This window comes from Engystomops pustulosus, chromosome 9 (assembly GCF_040894005.1).
Source record: "Engystomops pustulosus chromosome 9, aEngPut4.maternal, whole genome shotgun sequence".
NCBI classification, from domain to species: domain Eukaryota; kingdom Metazoa; phylum Chordata; class Amphibia; order Anura; family Leptodactylidae; genus Engystomops; species Engystomops pustulosus.
Genome location: NC_092419.1, coordinates 4247289 through 4263149, shown reverse-complemented (window position 1 = coordinate 4263149; position 15861 = coordinate 4247289). Strand labels below are relative to the sequence as shown.

At 43.1% G+C, this 15861-nt stretch overlaps 2 protein-coding genes across 2 annotated transcripts in view; both read left to right on the top strand.

Annotated features, from left to right (window-relative positions):
* The window catches only part of LOC140077001 (olfactory receptor 6B1-like), a 31221-nt gene extending 15666 nt beyond the window's left edge, over nt 1-15555 (top strand). Inside the window, exon 2 of the mRNA XM_072123826.1 lies at nt 14332-15555. Coding sequence (XP_071979927.1) covers nt 14402-15346 — 945 coding nt within the window. The 5' untranslated portion in view covers nt 14332-14401 and the 3' untranslated portion in view covers nt 15347-15555. The remainder of the gene's footprint in view (nt 1-14331) is intronic.
* Nucleotides 1503-2398, top strand: LOC140077484 (olfactory receptor 10C1-like). Its single transcript, XM_072124722.1, has 2 exons — nt 1503-1901; nt 2111-2398. Exons 1-2 carry the CDS (start codon nt 1503-1505, stop codon nt 2396-2398), a joined length of 687 nt encoding a protein of 228 aa, XP_071980823.1.
* Nucleotides 15556-15861: the final 306 nt, after the last annotated feature.

Sequence of the window (15861 nt, the reverse complement as noted above, 5' to 3'; positions counted from 1 at the left end):
AGATATCACAGGCGTCTGTAATGAAGAAATTATTGTTACTCCTGGTTCTTATGACAACCCAACATTTTTGAAACCCAATTGTCACAGAGACCAAAAAAATTTTTGGCTGGGGTTACAATTAAAAAATATACAGTTCCGACTTACATACAAATTCAACTTAAGACCAAACCTACGGAACCCATCCTGTACAATAACTTTATAACAAACCAGGTTTTGGCACTACAAGGCCATAAGATCTTCCCCAGTGTTATATTCTGTTCATTTTGATTGTTTCTATCTATTTTTGGTTGTATCTGTGATGGGGATTTAGTTACATTTTTAGATCTCCTGCTGTAAACCCTTCTGGGTGGTCATAGTCATGGACTGTCTATAAAACCCTGGTGGTGGCCGTTCTGTTGGCTCTCACTGTTGGATTTCTACACATTATTGAGGTGAGTCGTCTTACTCGAGCACGACTTCAAGACGTCTTCTATGTTTCGGGTTGAGCTGTAGATTTCTCGGTGCCTTCTCCAGGATTTTTTTGTTTTGTCGAGTTAATCTTGTGGCAGTGTAAGTAACTTCCCGAGACGCCCGGTCCTCTGTTATGTTGCAGACAAATGTTCTACATAGATCTTTACATAGTGAAATGTTTTACCCACGTAAATGGAACTGCAAAGAAGAAGCTTGGAGTTTAGTATCTGGTGTTTTCCAGATAACAGAGCGGAGGATGACACAGGATGGGTTAGTAGAGAGAGAGAGAGTTGTTGAAGGGACTTTCATTTAGGGAATGTGATAGACTTGCCTATAGAAATGGGTTTTAAGTTCACGTTTGAAACTTTGGAGGTTGAGTATTAGTCTTATAGTCCAAGGTAGGGAATTCCAGAGAATTGATGCAGCTCGGGAGAAGTCCTGGCAGAGTGAGAAGTACAAATTAAGGTTGGATAATAACCTAAGATCACTGGCAGATCAAAGGGCACGGGTTGGGTGATAGAATGAGGTGAGACATGGGGAGGTGCAGCATTATACAGAGCTTTGTGGATGTGAGTTATTGTAAATTGAATTCGGAAGGAGACGGGCAGCCAGTGCAGTGACCGGGACAGACTGGAGGCATTTGTGTAGTTTTTGGTGTGAAAGAGGAGCCCGGCTGCTGCATTAAGAACAGATTGTAGAGGAGAGAGATTAGTGAGTGGAAGATGATTAGTAGGGACAGTAGTCAAGTGGAGAGTGAATGTAATAAGTACCAGGATTGGTTCTAACAATTATTGTCAACTTTTTTAATGGATTCCAACAAAGACATTTCGGCTCCTCTTGTTCTTGTGTAACGAATCGACATCTCTTGGACTCTCTTGCTCTTCCTTTGCTTATTTGAGGGGAAAAAATCCATTGTGAGAGTGATCTGCTGTCACCTTATTCCCCTCGACATCCGAGTGGTTCAGGAGATGCACCTGTTTAATTTTGGGTGAATTTGCCGTTTCCAGTTGTATAGTTTATGTCAATCTATTGTGTCATCTTTAATAGGGATGATGTCATACAAAGGAAACCGGACCCTGGCCACAATCTTCACCATCGTAGGGTTTCAGACACTCCGAGAGACTGAGCTCTTTCTCTTCTGCCTGTTCTCGGTCATGTATGTCATCACTATCGCAGCTCATTTACTCATTATCGGGCTTGTAGCTATCGATAAGCATCTCCATAACCCAATGTACATGTTTCTTCTCAGTGGCAGAAATCGCTTATATCACAGCGACTGTGCCGAAGATGCTCGAACAAGGAGATCTCCCATCATGCTTGTATCCTTCAGTTTTATTGCTTCTTTGCATCTTGGAGCTACTGAGAACTGTCTGCTGGTTGTGATGGGATATGACCGCTATGTAGCCATCTGTCAGCCACTCCGATACACCACTATGATGGCCAAAGGACAAGTTTGGGTCTAACAATCGGAGTGTGGACAAGTGGGTCAATGGCCGCCACCTCTCCTACTCTTTGGGTTGCATCCTTGAAGTTTTGTTATCCCAACCACATCGACCACTTTTTCTGTGATTACGCCCCCCTCCTAAAACATCCAAAGGTGAATTTACATTTACCATTTTGTCTTGGTTTGTAGTTTTGGGTTGCTTTTTTCTAACGTTAGTGTCTTATGCTTTCATCCTCCAACTCGGTCCTGAAAATTCCTTCTGTTGACGGAGAGAAGAAGGCCTTCAGTACCTGCGCTTCACACCTGACTGTAGTATCGATATTCAATGGGACTGTTATCTTCATTTACTTACGTCCCACCTCCAGCACCCGCTTTACCGTTGATAAGGTGGTCTCCATCTTCTACAGTGTGGTGACTCCTCTAATGACCCCCATTATCTACTGCCTGAGGAACGACGATGTAAAAAAAGCCTTGTGCAAGGTCTTACAGAGCTGCGGCGCTTGATATGAGCAATGTCATATGGAAAATGTAATGAAAAGACGACCGTTCTCTGTGTATCAGACAGGGAAAGGGATAAGGGGTGGTATATACTTGTGTTATGATCGCTTACCCGAACTTCCATCCTTTCCACTCTATGGTTGATGATATCTAACGGAGGTATATAGTAAATGGAAACCAAGGTATGGACTGACTTCATCAGGGTATCCAGGTTGTTATCCAAAGGAATGGAAATGGGGATTTTTAGTTAGAGATCAAGAAGGGGGGGACAAAATAAGAAAAGGGCCAGATGTGATAACCAGAAGTCATGCACTAGCTAAAAAACCAAAGGACAAGGCAGGAGCACGGTCAACTTGGATCTCAAATAATCTCCGAATCAAGAGCCATGAAAATAACATATTAGCTTAAGTTTTGCCTTTACATGCCCCTGATTTGTTCTTGTAGTGCAACCTGAAACGGGGAGCAATCCCTGGCCTACACCAGCAGGGTTTCCGTACAGAATAGGAGGCCACCGGTTGTAGGAGTCAGAGCTGGGACTGTGCAAGGTTCAAATTTATCGAAAACACATGGATTTGTACCATTGGGTGGTGACGGCCTGAAGCTTTCCCTACACATTTTAGGTGCTGACCGTATGTTTATTTTGAATATTTCTAGATTTTTATTTTTCAGGCTCATTGAGATCCATCATTTGATATGGAGATACATAAACGGTCTTATGATTAAAGATTAACCCTCCACTGTACTATAAACATAACAAACTAATGGGTGATTGTCAAAAAAAATACCTCTCCAAAATGGAGGTGAAACAAACTAAAACATTTTCGTTGTGTGACTGTATTGATGATAGATGTAAGTGATTACAATACTGTAATGGGAAACTGTCCACTAGTAAGGAGGTTCTAGGACCGTGTTGGGCCACATCTAGTCTGGATATACGGTGAGAGACAACACATATGTTGTCCTTCTTGATTTGCACTAGTAGGTTGAGGAAACGCTGGGTGTTCCTGCGTTTCACTCGTCCGGCAGTGTGAACCCATCTCTCTGCAGTCGGCCATGAACAGCAAGAGTTAACCGCATGTGACTGCGAACGCCTGCTCCTGCAATCTGGGGCAGAGTTCCTCTCGTTTGTGCTTTTCCCTTGGTTCCTGATCTATGGCTTTGTTTACTTGACTATTCCTCTGTATTGGTAATTTTGTCTCTTCTATGCACTCTGTGTTGCAACCTGGACCCTTACTACCCCTCTGAGTTTTAAAATTTTGGTTTCTTTTGTGTTCTGAAGTGACCTAAAGAGGTAACGGCACCCAGTTCCTGGCCACTGATAAGGGTGGATCCAGTTAGTAGGCAGGTGACACTTTGGGGACGGAGGGGGTCCTCTTAACAACATGGCCGCAGGTTGTCCTGACATATCACTGAACTGTTACAAGGGTTGGACACTAAAATCAAAGTTTATCAGTGTTCAGTAGGTACAGTTATCTAATAGGGTCACCCATCCTGTTATTATGCTTATATACTTTAGCCTTCTTATGTTTACAGACCCTTGGGCACTTTCAGTCGGTGGAGCAATAACCGGCACTAATTACTATATTAACGAACACCAAGGACCATGCCAAGGACATCTGCACGCCCTTCAGACAATGTGGAACCACTTCATTGAGGGTTCAACAAAGAGCCACCAAAATGATAAGGGGTATGGAGCGTCTCAGTTATGTGGAAAGATTAAAACAACTAGGTTTATTTAGTCTGGAAAAAAGACGACTACGAGGGGACATGATTAATTTATATAAATATATGAATGGTCCATACAAAAAATATGGTGGTAAGTTGTTCCAAATGAAATCAAATCAAAAGACGAGGGGGGCACTGTCTCTGTCTGGAGAAAACAAGGTTTAATCAACAGAGGCGACAGGGCTCTTTTACAAGGAGAACTGTAAAACTTTGGAATAGCCGAGCTCAGGCGCTGGTCACAGCAGGGACAGCACTATAATTTGCCAGAAGTAGTCTAGATATACTCTCAGGATCATAGTCTTGGGTGTGTTAGGTGGACACTCGGGCATACACGAAAGGCACTGGCCAAGTCTGTTTCCGGCATGGAGTATCCTACCATAGATCTGCAGAACTTAGAAAAATAGTTCTGTAATCACCTCAACTGTGATGAAGACTTTTGGTGCCTGAAAACTCCCAGTACAGCAAAGATTTGGTTATCTGCAACACCCCTGCCAATACATGTTCAGAAGGGTAGTAGCGAACAGTGCCCTCTCCAGGTTAGAAAGGTTCTACACCTGGTCATCAGGGGTTAACAGCGGTAGATCCTGCTTGAGCAGGCAAGGGTTAACTATGCTTAAGTTATCATCCAATTGTATTCCTTCAAGTGAACTGGAGTGTGATTGGAGAGTGAGCCACCACCTGACCAGAGAATAACAAAAGCCCTGGACAGGAAGGGGCAAGTCCTCTTAGGCCCAGGCTCTCACCGCATGAGAAGCTCTTGGAATCTAGCTCCTGACATAGGAGAATCTCTTTACCACCAGCTCTCCCTAGAGAGAAACCTTGCTGATTGTCAGTGACCAGAGAGACAGTGTGACACACACCTTCAGTGCTACACACAGAGCACCCAGGACACAGCTGCAGCATCCATATCTGAACACAGCTACCTCCCAGTCTGCACCTACTACCAGACTGGTGAATCTATTCCTGAGGATCACTCTCCATGACCACTCCAGTAATCCGGAATCTCCAACAATCCAGCATCTGTTACAAGATCGTTTGGCCCGTTGCCTGCAGTTTTTCTAATAAATATTTTGGACAACATTGCCTCCGTCTGTTCCCTGGATACGGCTGTAACACCAAGGGCGCCCCATCCATATCCCAGGGACACATACTACAGACACTCAGGGGTTGCCCCAGGGAGATCCAGTACATCAGCCTCTCCCTCCATGTTTCTTGCACACACCACCTGCTGGAGAGCTGCCAGGCTGTAGGACAGTCCTCCGGGCCCCATACAAAGCACCAGGACCACAGCGTGCCGAGGCCGCAACCGCCAGCCACTCCGGTACTGCGGGCCCCGGCTGCCTCCAGGCACCATGAAAAGGCCCTGTGGGGGTTATTGCATATCCAATGTTAAAAAAGATTAGAAAAAAAATGATTTTTCCTTTTTAAAAAAAAAAAACGATCTTGGTGAAAATTGTCAACCTATGCGTTTTAGCGTTGTGTCTTGTCACGGTTCACTCATTTTAATAAAGTAAAATTTTAAATTTCAATGTGGGTTTAAGAGGTTACTACACCAACCCCCAATCCACAACCCCCCCCCCCCCCGTAGCCTTTTTGACCCCGTAGACATTTTCAGTGCATAGATTGTCTATGCAGAGCGCAGGCTGGCGGCTGCACGGTCTCGGCTCCGGAGGCTTTGCGGACAAATAACCTCAGCTATGAACAAATAGGTTCTGGGGCGCGGAGTAGCGGCGGCTCATGCTACACAGCGCAGCTACTCCATGCCCTAGTAGCCTCTTCAGGAAATTTACATTTTATGGAGATAAAAGATCGGAAACATTCCAGGAGACTAAAGGGTTAGCCCAAAAGACAGCTTGGGGACTATATCTTAGCTAACCCTTAATAGGTAGATCTATGTTGGTAGGTTTCCCTTAAATTTTTGTTATTCCAACCAAATCAAGCACTTTGGTAATTATGCTCCTTTCTAAAGCTCTCCTGTGAGGACACCTCAAAAAGGTGAATTTACATTTACTGTTGCCTCACGTTAGTGTCTTATACCTTCATTATACATTGAGTTGGAATAATGTTGTCTGTGCCTTCAGCACATGCACCTCACACCTCACTGTAGGGTCCCTATTTAATGGGACCCTCATCTTCATGTATATTTGTCTCCCCTCCACCATCCGGTTCACTCTTGATGAGGTGGTATCTATCTCCTATAGTGTGGTGACTCCACTAATGACCCCATCATCATCATCATCAATGACCCCAAGGACCAAGGATGTTAAGAAAGCCGTGTACAAGGTGCTATATGGTTCATATATCATGAAAAATGTTTTCTTGCTTGATTGTGTTTAATGATTAAAATCCATTATACATGGACCTGTAATCATCATCATCATCATCCATCAATCATCATCATCCATCAATCATCATCATCATCCATCAATCATCATCATCCATCAATCATCATCATCATCCATCAAACATCATCCATCAATCATCATCATCAACCATCAATCATCATCCATCAATCATCATCCATCGTCATCATCATCATCATCCATCAATCATCATCCATCAATCATCATCCATCAATCATCATCCATCGTCATCATCATCATCATCCATCAATCATCATCATCATCCATCAATCATTATCATCATCATCGTGGCTTTTATGTATAGTCACCAACATCTACAACGTCTGCAATGCTCGGTACGGATGTTCAAGATCTTTTGCTGTTCGTACTTATGTGAACAAGTGTTTGGATTGTCAGTGTATAATTCTCTATTAAAGATATTAGCAGATATTTCCCTCTATTTGTAAGTCTATTTCCTAGTTTGAAGGATGTTTTGTGGATCTGTTGCACAACGTGAAAGAAAATGTTTTAAAAAAGGCAAATTTCTAAAAATGGGAAATGATCTTCTGTTTGGCACAGATGATACTGAAAAATGTAACTACAATTCATGGGTGTTCACACATAGCGGAAGCACTGATGGCCAAGCTAAGGGTTTACCATTGGGCCACCTTCCCATTTTTCTCCATGGGTAGCATGATGGAAAAACCAATAAAATGCATCATAGAAAGTGAAATTTGAAGTTTTCATATTTTAAAATTTGGCAATCAAAATGATTCAACCTCCGGTCCTTATACTTTCATCCATGTGTAAAAATAAAATAGTCTATAGTCAATTGCCAAATGTTTTTAAAGGGATCCTGTCACCAGGCGACCCATTTTTAGCACTCCCCCAATCCCCTTACTCGGGATTGGCTGTGGAGGAGCAGGGGGCGTCGCAAAGCCCAGTGATGGGTGTTTTCATATATTTGAAAAGGTCACATGGAGAAGCTTTTTCCCAAGGGTGGGGGGGAATTGCTCCTTTCCAGCCCCTCCCAGTGGGCGACTGTCTAGTCACACAGCAGATGCTAATGAAAGGTACAATATAACATATCTTTTTTTTTTCTGTAAAACCAATTTTTAATACACAAACACTTTGGCAGCGTGTGTACTATGCTCTTTGGGGACTGGGGGAGTGCTAAAAAATGGGTCTCCTGGTGACAGGTTCCCTTTAAGATCTTCCCCTACCCAAATGATCTTGTCTTCTTTTAAATTTTAATTCTTAGTTCCTTAAATCTCCTAGTAACAAAAACAAAAAACAGTTCCGCACATTCTAAACACCAGGTAAGTTCCTAGCATGGACCTAAAAAATCTAAATAATACGGGTGTAGCTTGCTCCAGCCCCCTTGTCCATTCGCTGTAGAGAAGAAGCGTGACCAAGACAGACCCCTGACCATTGCTGATTGATTGTTAACGTTAAACCAGTTCTTTAAAGGGAACCAGTCATCAGAAATTGGCCTTAAAAACCATTACCCATTTGTTGTCAAGTAGTTGAACAGCTTATAGATCTTGTTTCTTTCATGGTTCATCTTGGTTGCATCATTCAGTAAATAGACTTTGAAGTTGGATGTATAAAGTACGGGAGAAGAAGAGTTTAACATTGAAGTCAAGCTCTCCCTGACAACTCCTCCCCTGTGATTGACATCATGCGCTGGACTTCAGGACATCTGATCTACATTGAAGGGGTATTTTAAGGCAGGGAAAGCTTTTGACTTCAGTCTTAAACTCTCCGCCTCCTTGACTTCATAAAAGCAAAGAACATCCCACTTCAAAGTTGATTTTCTAGATGATCCGATCACACTGGGCCATGAAAGAAACATCATCCAGAAGGTGCTCAGATTCTTGACAACATACTGCTAGTGGTTTATTAGGTCAATTTCTTATGAAAGATTCAATGAAAACTGGACATCTGTTAATAAAGTCAACAATGGAAATAGAAGGCAAAGCGAAATACATATGTTTCCTTGGAGTTTGTTTTTAAAGTTAGAAAATAGACCCATTAATTGGACCCAACAATCCTGACCAACCCCATAAGAGTAAGAAACAAGTGCAGATGCCCATTTGGAACCAAACTGATAACCATGTGACCCTCAAAAAGATCTCCATCCCGCTCTATGTACATATGCAATTATTTCGGCAAAGCTTGTATTTTTCTCTGGCCCCCACTGTTCACAAGCAAATGTTCCATTAGTTTTCGCAGCCAAAATACTAATGAGTGGACTTCCCCCGGTTCCGTTCCTGACTACGCTACTCTGCTACCTGACCTTTTGCCTCACTTCTGACCTCGATCCTGTGCTGCATGTCCCCGACCACGATTCTGCCTCACGACTCTGTACCACATCTTGGCTGCCACCATAGACAAAGTCGTGCCCGTGGAGCGACCTGGTGGTACCGAGCTTTGCGGCGGGCTCTGGTGAAAACCGGGTGTACTTAGACTCCGCTCCCAGGCTACTGCCCGAAGAGACTTGGCCCCACTAGCACAGAATATTCTTACACGGATCATTATTTATGGCCAGAATGTGTCGCTCTTGGGTGGTATGACCCCGATACGCCCACGTCGAGGTTGTGGAAGTCTAATATTAATCACATGTTACCTTACAAAACTCTGATATTCAAACACAGAAATTGCCCGGATAAGTTCAATCGTATATGAGGAGTCTGGTGCGACTCTACCTGTACCAACTACTCTCCTCGCACCAAGACTCGCTCTCTAACCCTTTGCCTCAGTTACAACCGAAACCAAATGTACACGAAATGCTCGGCAGCCATTTATACCCCTTGGGACCAAAATGGGATTGGGACAAGGGGGAGGGGATGGGGGTGGATACATCTCTTGTTACCCTGGGTAGTTTTCATGCGATTATGTTACACTGTAACCTTAAATAAATATACGGAGTCTGGAAATTTTTGTTTTATTACGTTTAATTTTGTTAATATACAATTTGAAATGTCATTTGTTTTGACCCTTTGCCGGACAGTAAACGTATAAGGCAACTATGGAAATATCCTTTCTGAGAAGTTGATTTTGTACTTGTGAATCTGTATCTCTCACTGTGCACTGATCACCTTCTCCGTGTAATGTCTTTACTTTTATAATAAACAGCGTATAATATTTGTAGCCCCGCCCCCCTTGCCTTCCCCATACATGTCATTGGGGACCAATCCCGAGCAAGTCTGATAATGTAAAATTTGAAGGGACTTTTCATGCTTTTGTTTTGGGATTAAAATGTAAATATCATACGCGAAAGAACTTCAGTTTTTCCAAATTAATGATGTCTTTCTTCAAGTCCCTGTTCCTCAGGGGTTGGGCTTCTGGCCGCATGGGTGGGAGCTGGCGGAAAAGCTTCATGACAGTCGCCCTGGAATCGGTGTGGGTGGTATCTATCACATTTTTGTATTTTGGGTTATTATTTGAGGCTTTAGGTTGCACCTACATTTGGGACACTCATAGGTTAAATATTTTACTGTGCGGTGAGATTGTATTTGTCTCTTCCGGATCCTCCCGGGAGAAGATGTTTGTGTGATAATAATGGACTCATTTGGGGGGCAGAGCAGTTACCCTCTAAGGGGTTCGTCTTCCACCGGGTATAAACGTGTCTGTTACACCGGAGGAGTCAGGATCTCGTTTTGCTCCATGTCTGTGTTTGTTACTTTACTGTATATTTTATATTATTTCTTCTTAACATCAGTCTGAGTTTTTTGATCCTCAATTTTTAAATAGGGGTAAAACCTCTGATTCCTCGCCCCGGGCGTCAGACGTTAGATATGATGGTTTTGTTGTTTGTTTGTCAGAGATTTTAGTCATATCGATTACTTTTCCTTGTTCTCTTTTGTATAATTCTCAAAGCACCGAGTGCAGCAAACTGGCTTTTTATCATCTCTATAAAGGTAACAAAATGATCAATTCTGCATTCAGTCCACCAAAGCAACATGACCCCTCATGCAGGTCCTCAGCGCCCCTACTACTGGTCATACATGAGTGGTGCTATCCTGGACCTCCATCAGCTCCCAAAATTTTTTTGTAAAATTTTCTTTGCCGTCTTTTTTATTTGTTTTTTCAAGACAAATAACAACAATAATAATACAAAACAATGGTGCATATGAGATACAGGACCTTTACAGCATATGGCAATTATTAGTGATGTCGGCAGCTGCACGGGTGGGGGTGGGGGGATCGTTGCGCTCGCCGCGTTGTAACCTACTCCGAGAGAAGTATAGGGATTGAGAGGGACGATACATTACCAGTTCTGTCTCTTAACCGGAAATCTGTCACACAACGTTCTAGTTCTCCTGACGTGTAGGATGAGTAGACCCTGAGGTGCTGAGCTGTGCGCGATCCGTTTTCTCTTTGGCTTGAAGTGGATGTTAAATTTCTGAGTTTCAGATTTTGCTGCCGTTCTTTTTAGCTGAAAGTGAAGTGGATTTAGCTCCATCCATTCCTGGGCTCAGCTCAAAAAACTGCAGCAGCAAGAAAACTCCAAGTACGTCTGTAATCTGGGAGGATTTTATCATCTAACACATCATCAGTTGTAATTAAGAACCATGTCCAACACAGAAATCCATCATGATAAACCAGGGACAGCGACTGTGGGAATCTTCTTATATTTGTTATCCATGGCCAACTTATGCTAATGAGCCAGAAGGTTTCTGGGAGTGTTACTAGAGCCCCTCCATGCTATAGATTCACAGGCTGTTACACTGTCTCACCATCCTCCTGTTCAGTCAGCACCTCCTCCTCGGCCTTCTGTAATCTTCCACAGGGGGAGGGGGGTTCCTGCACAGTGTAACAGCTTTTAAAGCTAAATCACAGAGGTGCTCTGGTAAACTTTTGCCAGAGCCCTTCTGACTCATTAGCATAATGATAAAAGTTGATTTTAGAAGGAAGGAGGCCATAACAAATATAAGAAGATACAGCAGTTCCAGTGCCTGGATCTAGAGGTAAGTGTCCCCGGGTTATCTTGATGGATTTTGATTGAAGATTTAAGGGCTGTCCGCTCTCTCCTCTTCTTTTTTCATTAATAATTGAAGTATTGGCAGTGAGGATTCGGGGGAGAGGAGAGAGTGGAGGGCTTGAGATATGGGAAGTTGGAAATGAAAACATCGCTGTACGCAGACGACATGCTTCTATTCCTCGGCAACCCCTCCAGATCTTCGACTATTATAGAGGAGCTTATCCAGGACTATGGGAAGTTATCAGGCTTGCAGATAAATTGGGCCAAATCGGCTGTGATGCCATTGGGGGAGAATAAATTAGATCTGAAGCTGCCCTTGGAGGTGATAGAGGGTGAAAAATCATTTAAATATTTAGGAATAAATGTGGCAAGTTCTTCAGACGGATTTGTAGAGCTCAATATCCTTCCCTTAATGAAAAAATGGAGGGCGAAGGTTAAAGTGTGGTCAAAATTAAACCTTTCTTACTCTGCACGATTAAGTCTTATAAAAATGGTCTTCCTTCCACAGGCTCTGTATGTATTCAGGGATTCCCCAGGTAAGCTCACAAATCAGATATTTAAAGTGATGGATAAAATATTCGGAGAGTTCTTTTGGGGAGGAAAAACAGCCAGGATTGGAAGGAAATATTTGAGATGCCCTAAAAAGAAGGGTGGGCTATCCCTGCCAGACTGGAGCTCATATGTTCTGGCAGCACAATTAGCGGCTATCCTGAAGGAATCCCCCGGGGCGATCGCTAGATCAGGCAGGATCGCTGTATGGACCTTAGAGAGATAATGGAGACAGGTCATTCCCCAGAGTCAAAAAAGGTCAAAGTGACAGATACATCTTTATATTGTTGGGAAAAAGTGAAGGCGTCGGTCGGGGCAAATGGCTGCCTAGAGTTTTCTCCAATTTGGAACTATATGAATATAAAGGGGGAGAAAATTCTAGGATATAAAGATTGGGGCAATAAAGGGCTGAGGTTTATCTCGCAGCCATATAGAGAGGGAATCTTTAAATCCTTTGAAGTACTGGCTAAAGAATTTAACCTGGGTGCTGGAGATATCTTTAAATATATAAAATTGAGATCGATTTGTAGGAGTCTGAGTATTTACTGTTTGGGAAGTCAGGGAAACACTTGTTTTATGGGTGTTGTGAGTAAAAGGACTTTGTCTAGTGTATATGACACAATAATACATAAAATCACTCAGTTTAGATGTATACAAAAATGGAATGAGGATTTTGGGCAGCACGAGGATGGAGAGGAAGTTTGGAAGTACCGTATTTTCCGGATTATAAGGCGCACATAAAAGCCTTGGATTTCCTTAGAAATCCAAAGTGCGCCTTATAGTCCGGTGCGCCCTATGTATGGCGCAGGGCAGCGGACCATACTTACATAGGTCCCCGCTACCGGAGACAGCAGCTCTCCAGCGGGAACTGCAGACCACGCGGCACGAACAACTTCTGCCGCGTGGTCTGCAGTTCCCGCTGGAGATCTGCTGTCTCGGGGACCTATGTAAGTGTGGTCCGCTGCCCTCCTCCACCTCCCCTTCACCGCTCACCTTCCCCGCGTTCCGCGTCTCGGCGTCGCGTCTCGGCTCGTCCCATTGGGTCTCCGCTCCGCCCCCAGACCTCCGCCACGCCCCCGACCCGCGCCTTATAGTCCGATGCACCTTATATATCAGTGGTTCTCAACCTGTGGGTCGGGACCCCAGCGGGGGTCGAACGACCAAAACCGGGGGTCGCCTAAAGTCATCGGACCTGCAATTTTACTGTTTTTTTTACTGCGAGTTGCATGGTTTGGGATCACCATAGCATGAGGAACTGTATTGCGGGGTCACAGCATTAGAAAGGTTGAGAACCTCTGTTATATATGGAATTATTACATATATAAGGCGCATCGGACTAATGCGCCTTATATTCCGGTGCGCCTAATGGCCCGGAAAATACGGTATGTGATGCAGACTCCAGCTTTTGTATACAATAATGGATCTCACAGAATTTCTCAATTTTTTATAACGCACGGATTACATAGGACACCAGAGGGGATGTTTAGGATAGGATATAGGGGAAGATGATAAATGCATAAAATGTAAATTAGAAAAAGCTGACTGGGCTCATATGTTCTGGAGGTGCCCAAAGCTCTTTAGGTATTGGGAAGAGGTGTTTAATACTATAAATGGAATCTTTAATGCTACAATGGTTGTGGATCCATGGGTTGGGGTTCTGGGGTATGTTAAAAATTTTCAATTGTGCAAAGAGGAGAAAAGGATAATCTCTCAGATGCTCTTCTTGGCGAGAAGGAGTATATTATGTTTTTGGATTTCTGAAAAACCTCCAACATTAGTTTTTTGCAAAAATCGGGTGCATTTAGTAGCCCCTATTGGAAAGAATATGGTATAGCGCCCAGGGCAAAATAAATATACATGAAAAAAGATGGGGGGAAATGGCTAAAATATATGGAGGATTCATCTCCCTAACGAATATACAGCTAAGCTGAAAATATTTATGCAGTTACTTTTTTTTTTTTCTTCTTCTTGTTTGTTCTTTTTGTTTTTTGTGCCTCTGCCTACTCCAGGGTTGGGTGGGAAGGGAGGGGGTATTAGGAGAAGGGGTATACTAATTGTAATTTGTGTAGATATTATGTGGAAATTCATGTAAGAATCTGAAAACTTTGTATTTTTTCTTTTAATGAAAAATTCTGTAATGGTATGACTTATTAAAATATGCCTTTTCAATAAAAAAAAAAAGATTTATTTAAAAATTTTCAACTTTTAAAAACAGTTGTGACATTTGGAGCTATAAAGAAGAAGAGACTCGTCAAAAGGGGAATGTCTTGTAGTTGGGGGATTAGATTTCACCGCTGGAGATTAGGAGAGGATTTTTAATGGCCCTTCTCTTTCAGGTGCCCCGGGTAATTCCATGTCACGACACATCCGTGTGATATCGACTTCCATTCCTCCACAATAAGGAATATGATATCGGCAAGCGGCGTCAATCAAACCATAACCACCATCTTTATCATCGTGGGCTTCGAGACCATACGCAACATGGAAATTTTCCTCTTCTCCCTCTTCTTGAGCATGTACCTGCTAACACTGGCGGCTCACTTTCTCATTATGACTCTCGTGCTACTGGACGGGCATCTTCACAAGCCAATGTATCTCCTCTTGGCCAATTTCTCCTTGGTGGAAGTCCTTTACACCACCGTGACCGTTCCAAAGATTCTTGATGTTCTCTTGACCAGAAACAAAGAGATTTCCTCCTCCACGTGTCTCGTTCAGTTTTATTTTTTCTTTGCTTTTGGTGCGGCTGAGAATTGCTTTCTGGTAGTCATGGGCTATGACCGGTATGTAGCCATCTGTCGGCCACTGTACTACACCACGTTGATGACTAGAAGGTTGACTACGGGGCTGGCATGTGGACCATGGGTGGTTGGCTTTATAACCGCTGCTTGCCCGGCACTATGGATCTCCACCCTCACCTTCTGCTTCCCCAATTACATTGACCATTTCTTCTGTGACTACTCACCTCTTCTGAAGCTTTCGTGTGAAGATACCTCCAGGGGCGAGTTTACATTTTCGGTCATCTCCTGGAGTTTGACCCTCGGTTGCTTCTTTCTTATATTAATCTCTTATGCCTTTATCATCTCGTCTGTTCTAAAGATTCCATCTGCTGAAGGGCAGAATAAAGCGTTCAACACCTGCGCCTCCCACCTCACCGTGGTACTAATCTTTAACGGGACCATCATCTTCATGTACATACGTCCAAACTCCCACGTCAGATTCACACTCGACAAGGTGGTGTCCATTTTTTACTGTGTGGTGACCCCAGTTATGAACCCCATGATATATTGTCTGAGGAACAAAGAGGTGAAGGAGGCTGTCAAGAAAGCCCTACGAAGACTAGTGATTACATGAATGGGGAAAAGACCGGGGTCGTAGGAGAAGGTCAATGGTTTAGTATGGAAACTACTATCTTACCATTTCTGATAGTGAAATCTCTGAGCTCAACGTAAAAAAATAAGATTTAGAGGTTTTATTATTAGAGAAATATTATGTACTTCTGCTTAAAATGGAGAAATTAAAGTTCAGGATCAAAAAATGTGTGTCCTATCTTGTAAATCTGGATATTTTAAAGGGGACGTCTACAAGACTGGCAATTACAGTTGTACATTAAAGTATCTTAAAAGTTAAGTATAGCAACTTGTGCCTAACTAAGAAAAAAAAAAAAGCAATTCTCTCATTTACTATAATTATCTGCAGGTGTTTAGCTGCAAGCAGAGGTGTTACCTTGCCCCCTAGGCTGATCTCCATTTGCCACGCTTTCTTGTTGCCATGGGAAGCCGTATAGTACAGCTAGAGACGAATGGAGACTTGTTGAGAGGGGCTGTAGGACCTGTAGTGATGTCACAAGCATGAGACTCGCATCACAT

What these genes read in the sequence shown, in the direction of transcription:
- LOC140077484 (XM_072124722.1), top strand. Translation starts at nt 1,503, where the DNA reads ATGTCATACAAAGGAAACCGGACCCTGGCCACAATCTTCACCATCGTA. An exon ending in CTATGATGGCCAAAGGACAA is followed by an intron (nt 1,902 to 2,110) that starts GTTTGGGTCTAA and finishes TTCTAACGTTAG; the next exon opens with TGTCTTATGCTTTCATCCTC.